At 42.6% G+C, this 22,329-nt stretch overlaps 1 protein-coding gene across 2 annotated transcripts; it reads left to right on the forward strand.

Annotated features, from left to right (window-relative positions):
* The first annotated feature begins 892 nt into the window (after window positions 1-892).
* Window positions 893-22,096, forward strand: Sh2d1b (SH2 domain containing 1B). Of its 2 annotated transcripts, XM_060364642.1 has the most exons (5): window positions 893-1,140; window positions 9,279-9,365; window positions 13,778-13,841; window positions 16,491-16,650; window positions 18,752-22,096. In XM_060364642.1, the coding sequence occupies exons 1-5, from the start codon at window positions 1,007-1,009 to the stop codon at window positions 18,787-18,789; spliced, it is 483 nt and encodes a 160-aa protein (XP_060220625.1). In that variant the 5' UTR covers window positions 893-1,006; the 3' UTR covers window positions 18,790-22,096. The 2 variants fall into 2 exon arrangements, with proteins under 2 accessions (XP_060220625.1, XP_021496298.1); XM_021640623.2 differs by lacking the exon at window positions 9,279-9,365.
* Window positions 22,097-22,329: the final 233 nt, after the last annotated feature.

The following is a 22,329-nucleotide window of genomic DNA, read 5'->3' on the forward strand; positions in this document are numbered from 1 at the left end:
ATTTTGTTGCTACTTCATAACTGTAATTTTGCTGCTGTTATGAATCATAACACAAATATGTGACCACTCTAGGGGTCACAGCCCACAGGTTGAGAACCACTGTGTCAGAACAAAAACAAAGATCCTGTCTGTCAAAGTCCACAGATCTGGTAAAGTCTCTAAAGGTACCAACTAATCTCGTTTTATGCCCTCTGTAGTTATGCTTCAGACTAGCTGTTTTTGCTGATATATATAACCCACAATATGGTTTCATACTTAAAAGTTTACCCCAAGAAAGACTCAGGGCTACACTGGGATCTCAAACACTCAGTGTAGTTGCTGGCCAGCTAATAAAGACTTTCTACTGGCTTAAACCCATATCCAAGTAGTCTTCTCTGATGGATGCCCCAAAACAGAAATTCATGCTTGACATTGCTTATTGGGGCTAAGAACCCGTGTCTAGAGAGGTCCTTGTAATTAGGGTAAAACCTACTACCATTGCTTTGTTAAATGGACATGGTATCAAACCAACTCGTAATGACTGATCATTATTGTGTTCACAGGTCAGTGCATTTCTCAATCTTCATTAGAGAACTTTTTTTTTTTTTTAACAGACAGCGATTAATGCAGAGCACGAGGAGCCAGAATGGGTGAGAACTGGTGCGAGATATGCTATAACCTGGATCCAGGGAACCTGACGTTAGTGTTGCTGTTGTAGCCACAAACAGCACTGACTATGAGCTGGACTGTATTCTCACCCCTTCTGTGAGTCATATTTGAGCCACCCACCTCTAGGCCAACCACTCAAGACCTATAAGTGTCTTGGTCACTTCACCACCCCTCCCTTCTCATTTCCTGAGTCTTGTAAAGTTGACTGAACTCCACAGAGCAAGCTCATCTTGTTTGGGCAACACTGGAGGAAGGGAAGTTTCCCTTCTACTGCTCTCTCTACTTCCCTCTTCAGAGCCGCCCCTTTGCCTGGAATTGGTTTCAGATTGACAAGGCGGTTTAAGCATAACAACCCTCCATGGATCTGCCTTACTACCATGGCCAGCTGACCAAGCGAGAGTGTGAAGCCCTGCTCCTCAAGGGAGGGGTGGATGGCAACTTTCTGATAAGAGACAGCGAGTCTGTGCCAGGAGCCCTATGCCTCTGTGTCTCGTGAGTAGCCTTATCTTTGTGCTGTTGAATCCTGATGGCAGCCATATACTCATGGAGTTGTAGCTCATTCTGCTTTGCAATGCTAAGGAGCCAGGCACAGAGAGGATAGAAGGATATGCCTACCCAGCTCTTCTGCTGCTTTCCTCTCTCAGTTATGGATGCCACTGAGCAGACCCTGAGGTAACAGAGGTGAGATGACAAGGAAGGAAAGTGTTAAGGGTGAAGTGGAGAAAGAAGAACTATCAGAACATTATCTCCTCTACATGTGTCCTTAGTTGATGTGAAGGACAGTGGTGCTTTGCTGTATTTGACTGTGTTCACTTGCAGTGTTTAAAGTGCTAATATTTCTTACTTTGTCAGTTTGGTAAAGGGTTTTACCAACCAGCATTTCTTTGTCCCTTTCTATCCTTTTTGTGGTCTCTTGAGGCAAACAGAAGCCATTGTCATTTTATAGATGAAGAAATAGAAAAACACTGAATTCTTTACCACGCCTGTTATGGACACTGGGGATGACTTTATTAAGGGGCTTCTTGACAGGTGTAGTGATTGATTTAACGGTGACTTCGGTGGGGGAGAAAGATTGACCTTAAATGTGAATACAGTATGAAGAAGTAGGGGTTCATAGCAAAGAGAAGGATGGGGTCAGTTTATGGGAACGTACTAAGAGGAAACTTCAGAGAGAAGGGAAACTCTAGGATTCTAGCTGAGGAAATGCCACTGTGATTAGATGTCATCCGAGAGATGGTAGCAGACGAAGAAGCTCATGAGACACTAAGGCTGTTCAGATATTATTGGAGCACGATTCTTTGATAAAGCTGAATTTTGTAAGGAAATGCATAGGTGGGCCTAGGAGGTTTAGGAGCCTGACTGATGTCTGGGTGAACGAAGAATCATTGTCACTGTGGTAGAGAGCTCTTGTGCTTCTTAGAGCTTTGAAGAAAGTTAAAAAGGCAAAAGTGGTTGTCATTACTAATTGCTACATAGGGATCTTTATTTCTTTAAATGGTGCCAGAGAAACTGGTGTGAGAAAGACAACAGTAAGTCTCTCTTAATTTTTCAAGCTAAAAGTAATGCTTAGGTGTTTGATTGTTTGTTTGTTTGTTTTTGTGTGTATCCATTGGTACTTTGTGTGTCAGAGTCATGGTCCTCATGTAGTGATGTTAAAAGGTGATAGGATCTTTAAGAGATGGAGCCTAAGGGGAAACCATAGGTCATTGACACTATTACCCTGGGAAGGATCTTAGGGGATGCTGAGTTAGTTCTTTCTAAGAGGGAAGTAATAAAATAAATAAGGCCAGCCCTTCCCCTGACCCCTGTTCTGGTTTACTGCTCCTCCATGTGATCTCCCCCTCTTCATGATGCCATCTGCCACCATGTGATACAGCCAAAAATGAACCCTCACCTGAACTGGGGCCATACCGAGCAGATGAGTGACAAGTGCTGGGATTTGGAACTTCACACTGGTGAGGAGAAAATACCAAAGCTGGGAGGTTATGGGGCGACCCCATTGCACCTCTGGATGGGAGACAGTAAGGAGCTACTTATGGTGGCATACATGGCAATGGAAAAAAGCGCCAGGGGCAGCCAAGAGACAGGACAGTTCTTGGCCAGACTCTCACGTACATGACATACATTGAGATTCTCTTTACTCTTAATACTTACTCCCAGCTTCCCTGAAGTGTGTCAGCCCAACATCTATATTAATCTAAAGCAAAGCTCATTTGGACTTTTTTTTTTAAGGAGTCAAATGATAAAGGTATAAATATTTGCTGAGCACCTTCATGGATCAAGCCTCATCCTCCTCTCTGCCCATGTCACAGAAGGGCAGATGAAATGTCATGTGTGCTCAGACATAAACTGTAGGTCCGATGACCCCAGTGACCTCTTCACAGGCTTGGGGATAGCTTATTATCACCATTATTAAGTCAGTGGACCCTGTGATGCATGCAATTGCTGTGATGATTAGACCATCATGGGGCAAGATGGGAGCTGACAGCAAAGAATGACCGATACATTGAGGAACAGAAAGCCTTATATTGGTACAGAGACTTGGAAGATGAATGGAATCCTCTTTCACTTATTCAGTAAGCATATACTGAAGTTCTTTAGGTTCCAGGCATGGTCCTAGGCATTGGATCACAGTGACAAGCACTGGAGGAAACATCCCTTTGCAGAGATCCTTGTAGTAACTAATGTTAACCCTACTTTGGGGGGAGGGGCAGAGAGAAACAACTTCTCTCTTCTGTTATTTATTTATTTTTGAGACAGGGTCTCACAAAGTCCAGATTGACCTTGAATTCACTATGCAGCTCGGGCTGATCTCAAAATCACAGAAACCCAGTCTCCACCTCCGAAATGTTGTGATTACAAGTGTGTGCCATCCCCAACCAAGATCAAACTGTATATATTATTATATGCTTTGATTTTACTAATGCCCCCAAGGCTACTGAAAGATGTTCAGGGTAGTCACCTCAGAACTATGTTACAGACAGGAACCTGAGCCTTGACTCTGCCCTTGTATCCAGAATCTCCTTATCCTGCTTGCCAGAGACAAGCCCCTTCTTTGCTGCACTATATGGACTTCTGAGCTGTCCAGAGCCAAATGAAGAAAGGATGAAAAGTTAGAGATAAAGGAGGGAAGCCAGGAATTGTGGCTCATGCTTGTGGGCCTAACAATTTGGAATGCTAACCTGGGCTATAGAGGGAGGCTATGTCTCAAAAATTCCAAAAAGTGGAAGAAAAAGAAGAAAAGAAAGAAGGAAGGGAAGGAGGGAGAAAGGGAGGAAGGGAGGGAGGGAAAATCATTTAGCCAGGTAATGTACAGGCAAGGTAATATATGCCTGTAATTAATTCAAGCTCTTGAGAGGTGGAGACAAGAAGACCAAGGCCAGATTTGACTACATAGTAAGTTTGAGCTATATGAAATCCTGTTTAAACAAACAAACAAACAAATGAGAAAGAAGATGAGAAGAACAGAAGAATGAAAAGGGAGAGAAGCCTCCCCGGCATCTTAACCAGAGAGCTCCAGGACACATAGGCAGGAAATGGCACCAGGATTTTTCAACACCTGTGAGGCAGAAAACCTCAACTTGTGAAATGCCTGTGTAGTGTGACTTTGTGAAAGTGAGGAAACTGAAACTGGGTCTGCCTTTGCAACCTGTAGAGTCCAGATAGGAACTATGTTAGGGAGTGAAAAGGATTCATCCCTTTTCACTCCATCAAGGAAAGGATAGACTTTCTGTAGCCACTGGGAGATGCAGGTGCTGTGTGCAATAAGAGGAATGTGGTAATGCCTTTCTGTCACCAGAGAGCCCTTTGCAATTCCCAAATTCTGAGAAAGAGTTCAGAAAGAAAAGCGATAACCCAAACAATATGTATTGTGCATAAGACATGTGTAAACTCCTTGTAGAAAAACCAAAGGGATGCATGTAGTTCAGTGGTAAAGAACTTGTTTTATCTAGCACGCATAAGGCTCTGAGGTCAACTACAGCTCCAATGTACAATTACTACTACTAATATAATTGTTAAACTAAAATGTAAAGCTGGGCATGGTGATTCTTCCCTGTGTTCTTAGTATGTAGGAGGCTGGGATAGGAGAATGGTCATGAGTTTGAGGCCAGCCTGGGTTGCACAGTGAGTTTCAGATCAGCCTGGAATATGGTCTGAGTTCCTGTGTTAAGTGTGCACGTGTGAGAGAGAGACAGAGAGAGAGAGAGAGGAATGAAAGAAAGAAGAAAAATGATCATTAAATATATATATATAATCAGAAATTATTTCTGTCTGCTTCAAAAGCCACTTATATTTCAATACACATATCAGCAAACTTTTTGCCATGCACATGTTACAATTGTATATACAACAAATGGCCCTCTATACGTGATACTTTCAAACCTGTTTTTCTCAGTTGGTGGTGTGTGTGTGTGTGTGTGTGTATTAGTATGGGAGTGGTGTAGTTGGTATTTGCTACTTTGTGGCTTCCTTTTTCTCTCCCACCCTTCTCTACCCTTTACTTCTTCCCCTTTAACCTCCTAACACTAGATAGAAGAGAAAAAAGAATAAAAGGAAAAGGGGGCATCGTTATTGATAAGACTACTTTCTGCTGATTAAGGGCATTGAGTTCCTTGGGGCAAGTTTGACCTTCATCATTGGGATATCTAATTTGTTCTTCTCATTTCTTTGCATGTGACTACTTGACATAACTCAACCAACAGTGTTCAACCACCAACCAGCCACCCACCTATTGGGCTCTATCATGTTTATACACCCTCTAAAAAGTTCTCAGAATTCCAAACATCACATCACACACTCACAGAAACTCTCTGCAGCTGGCAAAACCACCCCCCTCTCCTCGACCAGAGCATGAGGCAAATTAGAGTCAGCTGCTTCGAAGCACCCCATATCCATATATATATATATATATATATATATATATATATATATATATATATATATATTTTTTTTTTTTAAGAAACTAAATTACAAAATTCTCACTACAGGATGGTATGCACATATATGTGCTTGTGTGTGTGAGTGTGTGGAGGCCAGAAGTCGATGTCAGGCACCTTCCTCAATTGCTCTTGACCTTATTTGTTGAGAAAGTATCTCTCATTGATCCTGGAGCTTACTGATTTAGCCAGACTAACCTACCAGCCATCCTCAGTGATCTTCCTATTCCCTCTTCCTCAATGCTAGAAATACAGACACCCAGTGTCATACTCAGCTTCCATACAAGTGCTAGGGATCTAAGCTCAGTTCCTCAGGCTTGCCCAGAAGCACTTCGCTGGCTGAGCCATCTCCCCAACCCGACAGAGCTGCCACTGCCACTACCATCTCTTCACAACTGAGTACCATTTTGCTGATTGTAATTACTATAACTTAATACAGTCAAACAGCTAGTTTATTTCCATTTATTTTGCATTTTGTTTGATGGATTAGATATAGTTTGAAACAATTAACAGTTTCGTACTTACCTCTTTGGAGATTTGCTTCTCTTAAAAAAATCTAGACATTTGAATTTTGTCATGCATGTCAATAAATTAAAACCAGACCAGCTTTCACTGGCATACCTTCTAAGCAAGAGCCGGAAAAAGATGGGGTGTCAGCAGACTCACAACATTGCTTATTACCTTGGGTTCCCCAGGGTTTCCAGGCATGGCATGGAAAAAAAAAATGTAGTCCACAATTGTTTGACATCATAGGGCCCAACAGGTTCCATTTCCTCCCACTGATATTTCAAAGTTTGGCTAAAACAAAACTAAAAACCTGAATTCAAGCATGATTTTCCATAATGCTGGCCACAGCGTGGGACAAAATACTCATGAATGAACTGGTCCTGAACCAATAGAGATCTACACGTAGTGCTTCATGCATCAGCACCAAGTGACCATTCCAAGGCTAGCCCATGATGCAGTTCAAAATAAATGAAGCTAAAGAGGGTCTAGCCTTTCCAAAAGTTTTTTTTCATCTTTGAATTTTTTTTGCACTAAAATTTTTCTTCTGATATATTTATTCAGCTGTTAATCCCATTTAGTATATTCTTCTGTTCAGACCCAGCAGCCTTTTAGTTAAGTTTCATCTTACTCTTTTTTTTCTTTTGTATCACCAACATCCATACTTTAAATTTCCGTCTTTTTTCCAGATTCTTAAACAACTAGAATAAAATTGTGTTATCATCCTTGTCTGCTTCTTCTATTACCTGTATCACTCCTGAGTCTATCTCTATTGATTAATTTCTCATTATTGGTTTAGTTTTTCTCATTGCTGATTTTATGTTCTGTCTTTATTTGTGCCTGGAAAAATTTGACTAGGCGCCAGGCAGAACGAGGTTTACCTTCCTGGGTGTCAAATTTTTAGTTGTGAATGCTCTTGAACCTTGTACTAAGCAGTATTAAGTTACTTGGAAATGTTCTCATCTTTTGAATGTTTACTAGAACCAAGAATAGCTTTGGTTCCAGAGTGACTTCTGTTCCGCTCCTGGGTAGAAGTGGGCTGGGTGTCTTGTTGCCTAGCCTACTGATGGCTAGACAAAATGTTCGATGAGAAAGAGAACTATTTCATACCACAAACTCTGGGGGCTTGGCCTTTCCCTAGTTCTAGTTCCTCTTCACATTAAGGGAACGGTTATATGCCTCTACAAGTGAGTCACCATTATCTGTGCCAGACCACAAGAAAAATGTCTGTCAGTTGAAACCCATGTATCAAGATTCTTATGATTTCTTCCACTTTTCTCAGGCATCAGTGTCCTGAAATGTCTGATGTTCAAAGGCTGCAATTTCATGTATCCTTTCCCAGTTTCTTGGGGGTTTTTGAGCAGGGAGAATAGACATGGTCCTATTATTCCATCTTGGCTGGAAGCAGAAGTTGTCATTGACGTGCTTTTAGTATTTACCACAAACACCTGTATTTATTTAAAAATACTGTTTAAGCCACAAAAAAATAGTTGTCATATATTGAGCATTCACTATACACCGGGCTCATCACTTAGCTCAACTATTTTAATCTCAAGCTTAATGATATTACTTAGCAGAGAATAAAAAGGAAAATTGGAGACAGAGAGGTATGATAGTTTGATTTTTAATAAAAATTAAATATATTAATAATAATTTATGTATATGCCTGTGTATGTACACAATAGGTCTTCATCCTATTTCCTATTACAAATACCTAAAATGTGCATCACTGGGGTGAGGGGTAGCTTTTATACATCAACAGAATGACTCCTGATAGCCTCAGGACCTCGACTAGTTGCCAGAAAGTCCTAGGATGGATAAACTTTATCTCAGCTTCCCAGGAGAGAGAGAAGAGAATGGAGAGAGAAGTAAATGTAGAAACTGCTGGGTGTGGGGATGCCCCCCAGAATTTGGGAGGCAGAGGCAGCTTTTTTTTTTTTCATATGTTCGTCTTGTTTTGAGTTTCTATAAAGACTGCAGCAGTCAGGAAACTGCTGGAATCTAGAAGACTCCGTCAAGATCACCAAGAGGCTTATGGAACAAAACATGTAACTTATTGATTCATTGTTTCTCCCCCCCCACTCCTCCTTCTAGAGAGGGTCTCTCTACATAGCCCTGGATGTGTCGAAACTCACTCTGTAGACCAGGCTGGCCTCAAACTCACAGAGATCTGACTGCCTCTGCCTCTTGAGTGCTGGGGTTAAAGGTAGCACCACTGTGCTGGGCTTTTGTGGGGGGGGAAGGGCTCCTGCGTTACCATTCCACAGGCAAGGTAAGTAGAATTTCGTGACAGCTGGCAGTCTACTAAGAAGCTGAGGATCTACACAAAGGCAGATCCTCAGTGTACACTGAAGTCACTGACTTTCCCTCCCTTCATCCCTTCTTCTGCCTTTTCTTAGTGTTGAACTTAAAATTTGTATTTGAATAAAGTCATTTTCTTTCATTTTTCATGATTAATAGGAGCATATTAGGTTATTTTTAAGGATATTTTTCTATTTGTGTGCGGGGAGGAGAGGGGTAGGTAGGCACACGTATGTGAAGGCCGGAGGCTGATGTAGGAATCATCTTGAATTGCCCTTTCACCTTATTCATTGAGGCAGACTCAAACCCAGAGCTGACAGATAAAGCTAGTCTTAATGAAGGGCCCCTTTGGTCGCAGACACCTTAGGCACAGACCATACCCAAACACAGACACCAGTTTCCAACACTCCAAAAATCACTGCAGGAGTGATTTTTAAGGAGAAAAAGACGAAGTCCTTGCTAGGGTAAATTGGTAAGTCCTGATTGTTGGTAAGTGTGACCAAATAAGGAATGTTGATAATTGGACCTTTTTTTTTTCAGTCATCTTCAGGGATGAGGAAGTGGCCAAGTAAGGGAATCTAGTGGCTTAGCACTAGGGAAAAAAAAAAAAAAAGAGGGTAGGGGCAGCCTGCCAAAGCCATGTTTGGTCTGGTTAGAGAGAGACAGAAGACAGTGGGACAGCATAGGAGAAGAGGAAGAGAGGATGGTTGGAGCACCCCAGAAAAAGAAAGAAAGAGCAAGAGAAGAGAGAGATAGATATATATAGAGAGAAGTAATAGAGAAGAGATGGGGGGTTGTCTTTTCTCCCAGGTGTTAGCAGGTGATGACATCAAAGGTTGCTAGGCAACCTAGCCTAACATTCCTCCCTTTTTCTTTAATTAAAAACAGCAAATTTTTGAAATGTGGGGGAGGAAGAGAGAGAGAGAGAAAGAGAGAGAGAGAGAAGCAAGAGCACAAAGACGTCCAGATTACAAGGTGAGAAAGAGAGAAAGCCTCCACCCTGGAAAATTCAGGGTAGAGGGTGGGGTTTGCCACCCATGCCCAGCAGCAGGTAGAAACCTGGCACTGGAGATCCCCTGTCTCTGCCTATTTCTTCTGAGGATGAAGGTAAAGCAAGTACACAGGGCATTTCATGGATTTCTGGGGGATGCAAACTCCAGTCCTCACACTTGGCATTGCACATGCTTCAACCATTGAGACATCTTCCTAGCCCCTATTCTGTAGGTATTTTAACATTTTAATTTAATCATATTAGAAATAATTAGGCATTTTGACCACTTTATGCTTTTAACTGATTTTTACATTTATGACTTTTTAAAACATTTTTTTTTTATTTTATCTTAAAGATGCATTTATTTTAGTGTTTGAGTTTTTTGCCTGTGTATATGTGTACCACGAGTGTGCCCAGTACCCACAGAGGACAGAAGAGAGGCTGAAATCCCCTGGGCCTGAAGTTCAGGTGGTTGTGAGCTACCACGCAGATGCTAAACAGAACCTGGGTTCTCTGTAAGAGCAGCAAGTGCTCTTAACTACTGAGCAGTCTTTCTAGCCTCCTTTTAAATACTTTAAATGGATTAAATGTTCGGGCTTACCAGTCTCTACTTTTTAATGAGCGATGACATTTTGGCATTATCTACCTTGTTTCAATATTGCTATCTCTTAAGACACACATTCTCTAAGTTCATTAAATGTTATCAAGTCAATTATTCCCAAAGACATTACACCTTATGGTGTATTAAACTTTTTCTAAGCCACTATCTTGCATTAGTGAATTCTTCCAGTTCTGTCTAGTCGGTTATGGTATGAGAACTCAGTGTGGTTCAGTGTGCATGTCTCTGGCTGGTAGCGAAACGGAACATTTTTCCTGTGTTTACCGACGCTTCCTTTGTCTTAGTATCCTCATTACATAGAATGCTGTAGTTGACTTCTCCCAATCTCTGGTCATTTTCGGTTCATTAATGGCATTTTGTTTAATAACTCGAAGCTTTCGCTAAACAACAAACAAACACATTACTCTGTTTTATAGCTTGCAGTTTTTACAATTGAAAATAAAAGTCTTTCTTGCCTCAAGGTCTTTAAGCTGCTCATTTATAGTTATTTCTCCAAAGTTTAATGCTTTGTTTTTTCCATAATAGAGTCTTTGGAGTATGTGTTTCTACATAAAAATTATGCCACTTGTGGTCTCCTTCCCTCCAATCTGCTATGGCAGAGCTGTCATCTATCAGGCCATCACACACACACACACACACACACACACACACACAGGCATATGCTCGAGGTGGTCTATGCTATTCCTACCCTTTTCCTTGGAACTAGCTCCTCACTAGCTTTGTAAGAAGCCTTGTGCTCTGTCGAGACAAGACCATTCCCCGCTACCCCCACCACCACCACCCCGCACACACTCCAGTCTCTTGCTTTTCTAAAACTGGCCTCACTATTCAAAGCCTAGATTCTGTGTGTGCACAGGAACGATGTGATCTGACTCACAGTTTATAAAGGTCTGACTCACAGTTTATAAAAGGACCGTGTCGCCTCTGGAGTAGAGAATGGTAACGTCAGAGAGAGGGAGCAAAGAATGGCCTGAGCTGTGTCCTTGAATAGGTGAGAGGGAAAATAAGAGGAACCTGCTTTGGAGAACACCACACACCGTCTACAGTGAAAACGGCAGAATATTTAAATGCAGGCTTTGGCGGGTGCGAGCAGCCATCGGTGTGGCGGCGTATCTGAGAAGGAACACTGATGTGCACATGGTAGAAAGCTGGGATCCTCTCTTGGTCGCTTCTGTCTCCTCAGTCCCCATTTCTTGTGACAGCCTCATTGAGAAGATGCGAGCAACCAGAAGAGATTAAGATTTTTCTCTCTCTCGCTCGCTGCTCCTCTCTCACTGTTTCTCTCTCTCTCTCCCTCTGCTAAACAATTAACAGCACTTAGGCACCAGACAGGTATGCAGCACACAAGCATACATGCAGGCACCCATACACATTTAAAAAAAAAAAAAAAAGGAGAAAAGACAGGGTAGAAAATTGTTTCTAAGGAACACAGGAAAACAACTAATTTCCTGGAAACATTAAGAGTTTGAGTGATGCCAGGTGGTAGGGGCACATGCCTTTAACCCCAGCGCTTGGAAGGCAGAGGCAGGCAGATTTCTGAGTTTGAGGACAGCCTCATCGACAGAGCTAGTTCCACGACAGCCAGGTCGTACAGGTCTTTAATCTCAGAATTTGGGCATCAAGGACAAATGGATCCAGCCTGGTCTATACAGGCCAGCCTGGTCTATACAGTTAGTTTCAGGTTAACAGGGTTACATATTGAGACCCTGTATTAGAGAGGAAGGGAGAGAAAGAGGGACGGTGAGAGCAGAGGGAGACGGTATTACTTTAAAACAAAACCGATCTACAGGTCTGTGTTTTCCTCCCAGTTATACACAGGTGAGGAGAGTTGAGCTTAATCAAGGTTCTGGTTTACTGATTGAGTAAATAAAGCAAAAGATGGTAACAATAATTGTAAGTGTAGATGTTCCTTGATTTGCAATAAAATTATGTCCCAATAACCCCATGTATATTGAAAATACTGTTCAAATCACACATAATACACCAAACATAACGAACAATGTCTATTTACAACACAGTGTACGTCAGAAAACTGGTTATTCCCCTTTGTGGTTGCATGGATCAGGGGTCACTGTGGCTCAGTACCATGACCGATGGTGTAGCATACTGATTAAACTCTCAGGACGTGTAATTTTTACTGGACACATGTTATTTTTATACATATAAACTAAAGAAGCCACAAAGTTGAAGTTTGTGCTAGGCTATTCTTCCTTATACATTCATATGTGTGTGTGTATAGCACCTGAGTATTAAAGGAAGTGAGGATGATGATGAGTAAGTGATCTAAGCAAGATAGATGTATCAGCTTGTTTTCTACTGCTTTGATAAACACCTTCATTCCAAGGAGTAAGTGATGAAGGCACCTTGGTGGGTCTGGACTGAGGCGTGCCTCTAGGAGATCACACCATGCAACAGATTGTAATACAAGAGGTTTATTGGAGGAGGTGGGGAGGCAGTCTCAGACACGAGGGAGAGGCAGACAGACAGACAGAGACCAGATGACAGGGAGATCGAGAGAGGGCCATGATGTGGAGAGAAACCTTTTAAAGGCTACAGACCTCTCATGGGAAACTACGCAACTGGTAGGTATAGTGGAAATGCACTGAACTTGGCAGTGACAGGTGATGAGCCCCTGAAGGTAGGCTGGGAGAATTACCTGATTCAGAACGATGAGCAAAAGCAACTCGAGGAGAAAATTGTTTGGTTTACATGTCTAGATCTCGGTCTATCGTTGAGCAAAGTCAGGGCAGGGACCCAAGCAGGAGCCGTAGAGGAAAGCTGCTTACTGACTTGCTTGTTAAACTCATGTTTAGCTACACCTCCCATGTTTTTTCTTTAAACCATCATATCTGGTGTATTTATTCATGTGTAAAACCATGAATTCAAATGAGACACAGAAAAACAATGTTTGTTATTAACAATCAGCAGGCACAGTTGATTACTCAAACAGGCCAAAATGCTTTATTAACTCTTAAACCAACTTCAGCTACGTGTGTTATATTTAATAGGACCATGTGCTCAAGGATGACACAGCCCATAGCGGGTCGTGCCTTCCCCTATCGATCATTTATCACGAAAAGGCCACACAGGCTTTCCACCAAGGCAACGTGAAAAAAGCATTTTCTCAATTGAGGGCCCCTCTTTCCATATTACTCCAGTCTGTGTCAAGTTGACAGAAAATTAACCAGAACAACCAGTGAATGAATTGAAGGCTTGTAGGTAAAAACAATGAAAAGAGGGGGAATTGGTGGATTGGAAAGATCATGGCTCAAGCAACTGTGAAATCATCCAGTCAGAGAAAGAGATGAGAAATACTAGAACAATGGGTTGTACTTCCTGACAAAGGTCAAGTTGTAAGCAAGGAGCTTTTTAAAATTTTATTAATTAAATATTTTATTTGTTTTATGTATGAGTGCTCTAGCTGCGTGTGTACCTGCATGCCAGAGAAGGACAGAGGGTATGGATGGTTCTGAGCCACCAAGTGGTTGCTGAGAGAGCAGATGGTCCTCTTACCCACTCAGCCATTTCTCCAACCCCCTAAGAAAGGATCTTAATTCTTTCTCCTCATCCTCTTTGCTGGGGTTCACGCTCCATCATCTCTAAGAGACCCTGCATTTCAAAACCCTTCTTTCTTTCAAATTCAGATGGGTCTGGGAATGGCCAGTTTCTTCTTGGGATTTAAGACTGAAAAGATGTTGTGTATAAAAATAATGATAGCCTTCGTGGAGGTTTGTATATAAGAACATTATGACTCACAGAGACATTTTCCCCCCACAGGTTTAAAAGGTTTGTCTACACTTACCGAATCTTCAGAGAGAAATATGGATATTACAATATACAGGTAAGACTACGTAAGGACTGCCACAACAATAGTGTGGGAATCAGGGAAAATGTGAGGTGACCTCTTGAATCTTTGATGTGACCTCACAGTGGCTTTTAAAAACAAGAGTGCCACACCACGTTAGACAAGCAGTGAGCTTTGTCTCCCTCTGAGAGAAATAGGCCAGTGCTAGAGTTGTGTTCCTTGTTTTAGTAACCTGAATGCTCCTACAGACCACAGTGGCAGCCGAGCCCACCCCTGTAAATGTGGATCTAGACTCCATTTAAAACTGTTGCATGTCTGGGCACAAGCATTTGATCCCAGCACTCAGGAGGCAGAGGCAGGCAGTTCTCTGCATCTGAGGCCAGCCTGGACTACAGAGTTAGTTCCAGGACAGCTAGGGCTACACAGAGAAACCCTGTCTAAAATAATAATAATAATAATAATAATAATAATAATAATAATAATAACAAGAAGAAGAAGAAGAAGAAGAAGAAGAAGAAGAAGAAGAAGAAGAAGAAATTAAAACTTACTGAATAAGAAAACTAAACCATGTCCCAGGATGGGAGTGGAAAGGGCAGGTGGGAAGAGGCTCAGATGCTCAAAAGTGAAGCATATGCCCAGCAGTCTGAAAATAGAAAACAAGCCATTAAATAGCTAGAGGTCCTAGGGACTCCTTTAGTTTTTCTGGTTTACTGTGAACTCAACAGGAAAATCTCTTTGCCTCTTTTGAATTTAGTTGTCTGTTTCAAGAAGTAAGTACAACAAATGTAATGGAATTCTTAACTACCAATATAAGATCCTAAAATATGTTCTGAAAAAACATCTTCAATATGCTTATGTTCACTGTGAATATCCAAAAGAGATTAGAACATGCAAAGACCCCTAAAATACTTCAGCATCTATTTTTTTTCTTTTGCTGTAGAAGACATCCTTGAGGCAGTTGGTAAAACTTGAATTAGTTTAAAATTCAAACAAGGCTGGCAATTAGTACTTCGCAAAAGTTAAGATTTCTCGTTATAATATGGTGGTGCAATGTCTTTGCCTTGTGGACTACTGAAGAACTTAGAATTAGTTAAAGAAACATCACGTCTTCAACTTAACATCTCAAATGTTTTCGAGTATTTTGGAGGATTATAATATATAATTTTATTTAACATATAACGTATAATATGTTATGTATTATATATCATATATATTTATATATGTAATATAAAGCATATGCACAGCTGTTTGAAAATAGAAAAGAAGCCTTAAATAAGTTTTAGGGACTCCTTTAGTTTTTCCTCAGGGAAAAGCACAACAAACTAGTTATTGACTACCAAATGGTCAGCCCTAGAAACATTTTTAAAAAAGAAGATACATATATAAACTGACTGTGATTATTCATGCCTGGAATCCTGGCACTTAGGAGGTTAGAAGCAGAGAGATCAGAAGTTCAAGATCATCCTCAACTATTTTTGGCTAGCTTGGGCTACATAAAACCTTGTCTCAAAAACAGAACAAAAATATACATATGTGTTTGGTTTGTATGTATATATACATACACACAAAACAGATATATAAGCACTCGTATATTTTAGAGACAATAAAGAAGCAAACAAATAAAATATACTATTATATAGAACAGAAATGGAGAATATATTTTACTTTTACTGTTTTTTTTTTTTTCAGTTTGTTTACCTCTGAAATCATCTCAAAGTAAAATGCCTTCTAAAAACTGACCATTTTGAAACATATTTTTTTTTCTTTTTTCTTGTATATGTTGGGGAATATTCCCTAAGAACCCATTTGTCCCTTTTCTGAACAAAATGGAGAGCTCCCCACACAGCACGGGACTCAGCTACAGAGGAGCCTTGGGCTGGGGCAGGCTTTGCACTCACAGGCCTGCTGTGGGTGATGCTTCGAGCTGAAGCGACCCCTTTAAAGGAAGGCACACAGAAGCGCTCATCTCTGCTACGGAAGTTAAGCACACACTTTAGAAGACCTGCCGGCCATCCAAGCATCTCTGTTGGCCGATGCAAGGTCCATAGAGCCACCATAGTGCTAATTAAAAAATAAATAAAAAGCGCAAAAAAGCAGGGAAAGAAAATTCTTTTTGCTTCTAAATTCCTTCTGTAAGGTCTTATCAGAAAAGAGGATTTTTTTTTTTCTTCTAGCTGTGAAACAGAAAACAAGTCTGTGGTTTCACTCAGTCACAGTTGACACCCTACCCCCAGTATAAACTGGGGTTTGTCTCTCTTATTTGCACCTCATGGAGAGTCCACATGCATCTCATAGGTCAGTTGCATATTTTGCATTTTCTATGAGGAGTCCCCTAACTCAGCAAAGGCCAGCAGCATGGCAGAGTCTAACGTAAGTCATGGGGGGCTGTTCACAGTGGATCTACAGTAAGAACCGCCCCAGACAAATTGCTGAGGATAGGGCTCACTCACTACAGTGAATGAGTTAGAAGTCCTCTTTATACAGGGTAGCTGGGGTGAGAGGTTCCCCTTCAAAACAAGGGGCCTCTATGACACTCTGGTGGTGAGAGCACTTGGCCTGAGCTGCTGGCCTCTTACTTTCCGCTGGTCGACTCTTAAAGGCAGCACTAAAAACCACTGTTGCAAGAAGGGTTTCGCGCTACTCACAGGTGCACAACGAAGAGTGATCTTTCTTATGTCTTTGCAGACCAAGGAAGGTTCTCCAAAGCAGATCTTTCCAAACCTAGAGGAACTGGTCTCCAAATATGAAAAACCAGGCCAAGGACTGGTTGTTCACCTTTCAAACCCAATAATGAGGAAGAGCTTCTGCCCAAGAGAGACATCAAAGTTAGAGTTGAATGTTTATGGTAAGAGCCCTGACATGGGGTCAGAAGAGACCTAACCCCGTGTCCACCTGTGGCCTACCCTGCCAGGTCAATGGAAGTCAGTGACTTGTTCTATGACATTTCTCTAAAGAGCTTCGCCCTACTAAGTGTAATTCCTACTGTGCTGGGAAACAGCATCTTCTAGCCCATGCATGTGGTCAAGACAAAGAGCTGTCTGGGCCAGACAGCCAGGAAGGAGAGGGTGAAGGTCCTGGGCCAAACGCTGACTTTGAATTTATTCTGTAACCATGTGCAGTCCACTCAAGTTTGGGGATGAACGCACCTATGGGTAGGTTTTCACTGAGAAAATCGTGTCACATCACCTACCAAGGCTTGTTCCGTTATAGGTTGCTCCATTTTTGCTAAGCATTCATTATAAAATGATCAGAGACAAATGATTTCACATGTATTCCTAAAGGTATGAAGCCACCGAGAGGCACGAGGGACGGTCAGCACGCATGAAGCAAATCCATTCACACAACTCTCAGATCATATCAGGAGCTTACCCTTCCTTACCTTCATCAGCTGCCCATGGCAGTGCGTCTGCCCATGGCAGTGACTTTCTGAATTAAACACAGGAGCTCAGAGACCTTTCTGGTCCCACCCAATTTCTCATGATGAAAAATGTCTGGTTTCATTCTCCGTGAGAGGGATTGCAGCTGTCTGTGGGCAGCAAAGGTGATGGCAGCAGATCTTCTGATGAGAGAGAAAGATGAGAGGGCATAATTTCTCAGGGAGCCGACAAACATCCATCTCCACACTACTCTGTGTGAGCAAAGTTCCTCTTTAGGCACAGTAAGCTTCTCTTTTCCCTAAAAAGATTTGTGTGGAATTTTAATGATTAAGATTAAACCTGCCCAGCTGGAGAGATGGCTGCTCTTCCAGAGGCCCTGAGTTCATTTCCCAGCAGCCACATTGTGGCTCACGACCATTTGTAATAGGATCTGATGCCCTCTTCTGGGGTGTGTGAAGAGAAAGCACTCATATATGTAAAATAAATAAATATGTATACACTTTTTTTTTAAAAAAATATAAAAACCTGCCCTCTACTGCTGTTTTAATGTCCATTCACCACGATTCACTCAGGGATTGTGTGGCTGTTATAATCAGATCATTTTCTGTAGTTCCAGCCACAGATACAGCCCCACTGCCCCTTTCCAACAAAATTTACAAAATTAAGAAGTATTCAAAGGGTATGGGAAATAGCTCAGTTGGTAAAGTGCTTGTCTTGCAAGTGTAAGGACCTGAGTTTGATCCTTAGAAATGATGGCTTTTGGAAATCTGGACATGGTGCACATGCTTATCACCCTAATGCTGAAGAGGAAGAGCCAGGTAGATTCCCTGGGGCTCCCTGATTGTCAAACCTAGAGAGCTCCAGGCCAGAGGAAGACCCTGTTTCAAAAAATAAGATACAGGAAACCTGAAGAACGGCATATGAGGTGAACCTCTGGCCTCCACACACAAAAGCACCCACGTGCATATGTACCTGCACACACATGCCTACATACCACACACACACACACACACACACACACTAAGGGAAAGAAAGCAGAAGTGTGTCAAGGCCAGGTGCTTGCACAAATCAAGATGAGTCGCTGGAGGTGGTTGTGCTGGCAATAGTGTTGTCTACACAGTAATAAAATGCAATCAAATCCCTGGGAGAGAAATCCAAATCCCTAGAGAGACCTTTCCCAAGAACTGGGCATGGGTCTGACCACGCCAGTTTTCCAAGCGTGGTCAGACCTGGCAGAGCGCGCTCTAGGCACTTAGCTACCCTACGGAAAGCGCCTTCCCATTGCCCGAATTCTTTCTTCCCTTCCTCTTCCCTCCCTGGAACAAGCTCCAGGCAGTGCTACTTTGAGGAAGGCGTGGGATTTCCACTGGTGAGATCGGACGCTGGGTACTAGAAACTCAGGCTCCACTTGTCAAGGAACTCCTATCTGGCCAGGAAAGCTCCTCAGTGACACTGTAGCTCTGGAAGCTGTCTCTCTGATGTGTCTTCGGCATTGCTTTGTGCCTGGTGGGGCTGGCTGATGGGACCTCTGGGTGTGGAATCTCACGGCTGTCCTTTGCTTTTCCCCAGAGAACAGTGACGAGGACTATGTGGATGTCTTGCCTTGAAGACTAGGACACCGAGCAAAACAAACCAGAGGAGATACGGGGCAACTCTCAGCTGCCAGCGCATCTTCATGTGTCAATCTAAAACGCCACTTTCCAGTGGGCCACTGAGACCCTCCGGGATCTTCTGTCCTGCAGCTTTGGAGGAATCATTACCTTCATGCCTGTCTTCCACAAGCGGCTCCAAAGCCACCTCTTACCTCTCACTCCTCGATCTTGGAAATTAGACAGCCAGAACCCAGTCTCCTGAGTGGTCAGAGACACCGGCCCCCACATCATGATTGACAACCTCCAACAGGACAGCAGGAAGGGCAACTTCATACAGAGGGAAGAGTGCTCCGCAGTGACTTTAGGGTTCCTGTCCTGTGGCTCTGTGACTTCGGACAGATCATTCCCTCCTGTTTTCAGTGTCTTCATCTGTTAAATGAATGGTTGAACAGTTGATACACACTATCCGGATCCTCTGTGGAGTCTGGTTGTCTCAGGTGGAGCTGGGGTCTGAGCAGCGGGATGAGGGTCTAAGGATACTGAAGAATCGAACACGTCCTCCACCTGTGAGGTCTTGGTCCCGATGGGGGCTTTGACTCACCCACGTTCTCTTTCCGTTCAGCTTGGGCTAGTCCCGTCTCTTCTTTCTAAGGTTGACCTTCTGCTAGATATTCCTCTGGCCACAGTTTTTCCTGATTTTTCCCAACTCAACATATGCAGTAATCACTTTGCCAGCTCTGCCTTCTGATAAATGTGATTTGAAAAATATTTATTTTTATTAATTTTTTTGGTTATCAGACAAAGAAATGGGCTGCATCCCAACTTTTTTATACCTATAAACCATTATTATATTTCGGGCTTTTTGTTTTGTTTTGGTTTGTTTTTGTTTTTTGGGTTTTTTTTTTTTTTTTGGTTGTTTTGTTTTGTTGAGACAGATTTACAGTCTAGCCCAAGCTAGCCCTAAACTCAAAGCAATCTTTCTGCCTCAGACTCCTAAGTGCTGAGATTTCAGGCACAAGTGACTGCATGTACTCAATACTTTCTCTCCCCGCCATCTCTCTCTTGTTTTTTTTTTAAGACAGGGTTTCTCTGTGTAGCCTTGGCTAGCCTGGACTCACTTTGTAGACCAGGCTGGCCTTGAACGCACAGAGATCCATCTGCCTCTACCTCCCAGAGCGCTGGCATTACAGATGTGCACCACCGCGGCTCGTACTGCCCCATCCTTCCCCCATGCTGGGACCCTCTCTTCTTCCTATATTCCTTTGCCTCCTGTTCTTCCTGCCACTTTGGACCTCTTCCTCCCATCTCACAGTCTGCATTCTAAACTGCCAAGTCCTCCATTGGTTCGTATGTATTTATACATATAAATTTAAATCTAGATTTTGTATATAAAAATGTGTCTTGTCCTTCTAAATCTGACAACTTTTAGTGAACGTAATGGTCTTCGTGTTTGTCCATTTTTGTGTATGAATGCCCTATGTTTCTTGTTCCAATTCCGTTGCATGTGTGTATCAAATGTGTGCTATTTTAAAGATGTTTTGTGGGGGGTGGTTCTATTTCTGCCTTGGTTCTAAGTGCCATCAAAGCAAGGCTGTGCCGAGCTTATGATGCACAGAGACGCATACTCCCTCAACACAGGAATTATGGACGGAAAACATTTTTTCTGAAGAGTTTGTTGAGTTGACTACTTCGTCTCTTGAATGGTTTTTGCTAGTTCAAAATGTTAAACTAATGGCTGTACATGTAGCTCAATGGTAGACAACTTGCTTAGCATGTGTAAAAGGTCCCAGGGTTCAATCAGGAGCATATATAAAACAATCAGACAAACAAACAAAGTAAGGTCTGGCTAGGAGCCAAGTGTGGAAGGAGTTATTCCAGAGGATTAAGAGTCTGAGGTTCGCCTGGGCTTCACAGTGAACGGGAGGCCATGTCTGATGCAAGTTAATGGTTAAGGTGGTTTTATTGTAGATATGAAGAAGAAAACAGCCAGAATCATCTGGAAGGATCCAGGCTCAACTAGGTCAGCAGAATGAATCAGACCATAGGCATGGGGGTGATCAAGAGAGGAAGAGAAGAGAGAGGCAGCAAAGACAGCACATGGGGGACAAGAGACAATGAAGCCAAAAGAGGAACCAGGAGCCAAGAGAGCCCATAGCCAAATGGCTGACTTCATATAGAAAAGAGAAGCTGGAGAAAGGAAGCCAGCCCCTGGGCTGGAGAGGTTTAGGGAAGGGGGGCAGGGTGAGAAATGCTGGCAAGAACCACAAGTACTAAGTAAAACTTTCCTCAGTTCCTTTGGGACCTGATGCCCAATACCCCTTCTCAAGAATAATAAATATCTATCAAGCCAGTTAGTGCGGAGTACACATGTTCTGTCCCTTCTATTTTCAAACTGTAGTGGCCCATTTTGAAGAGAGGAACTCCAGAGGAATCAGACAAATGGATTTTGCCTTTTATTGCCCCCGGATGTGAACAACTGTGAACTGGGTCCCAGGAATTCCTTCACTGCTACCAAGCAGAGAGGCAGAAACATGAACGTAGCTGTGTTCAGGAAGCCGAAGGGAGAAATCCTGCTGGCAACTTCAGTAAAAGATGCACAAGAAGAAAGAAGGGAGCCTGCTCCCTGAATTTCAGTTCCTAGTCTTTCATTCTGTGATACCAACAAGCTTCAGTTTCCGAAGCCTGCAGTGGTTGTTGGTTAGGAAAACTATATTCTATGAATATTTCTTGAGTAAATGAGTGGATAGGTCTATAAAGACATGTGCACTCATTTTGGGTAGCAAAGATCTGATAGAGATTTATACATTTCTAAATCCAGACTTATTATGCAGCCCAAGCTGAATCTGAACTCTCGAAAATCCTCCTGTGTCTGCCTTTGCCTCTCAATGCTGGGATTATAGGCACATGCCACCTCCTAGATGCAATTTCCTTTTCTTTCCCTGTGTGGAGAGTTGTGTGATGCTTGATCCTGGTGACTCTTGGTGCACTTTGCAGACAAACAAAGGCAATGCATGATGTTGACCTCATGCTCGGCATGAAATGGAGGACTCCCTCCCCACAACAGGAGCCTTCCACCCTCTGCCTGACCTTGTCTGGAGAGGATCTCTATGCAAAAATGCCTAACCATACCTGGAGTATAACCTTTGACACAGTTCCGTGCAAACAATCGCCTGATGCCCATAGGATAACTATGGTTGTGCTGCTGTTCATATGACAGGACCGTGCTGCCAAAATGCAGCACCTATTAGATGATGCCTCAAATAACCCCCATCCTATGTATTCTCTTCATTTCCCTGGAATAAAGTTGAGCTATCTCACTGAAGCTGTTTCTGGAAAGTTATTCCATCATACTCACGCTGTCTGAACCCTGCTCACTGCTTCTGCTTGCTTTGTCCTCTCAGGCTGGTGACCAACCTCTTCCCCAGTGGAAGAGAGGGCTGTCCCGGTGCCCAATCAGGGACATCCAGAATGTGCAGGATTAGTGAGTACCTCCTCCAGAGTATCGGCATTCTTGCCAGACCATCCCGACCTGAGGCCTGGATGTCTCTTTTCCTC

This window comes from Meriones unguiculatus, chromosome 11 (assembly GCF_030254825.1).
Source record: "Meriones unguiculatus strain TT.TT164.6M chromosome 11, Bangor_MerUng_6.1, whole genome shotgun sequence".
NCBI lineage: Eukaryota > Metazoa > Chordata > Mammalia > Rodentia > Muridae > Meriones > Meriones unguiculatus.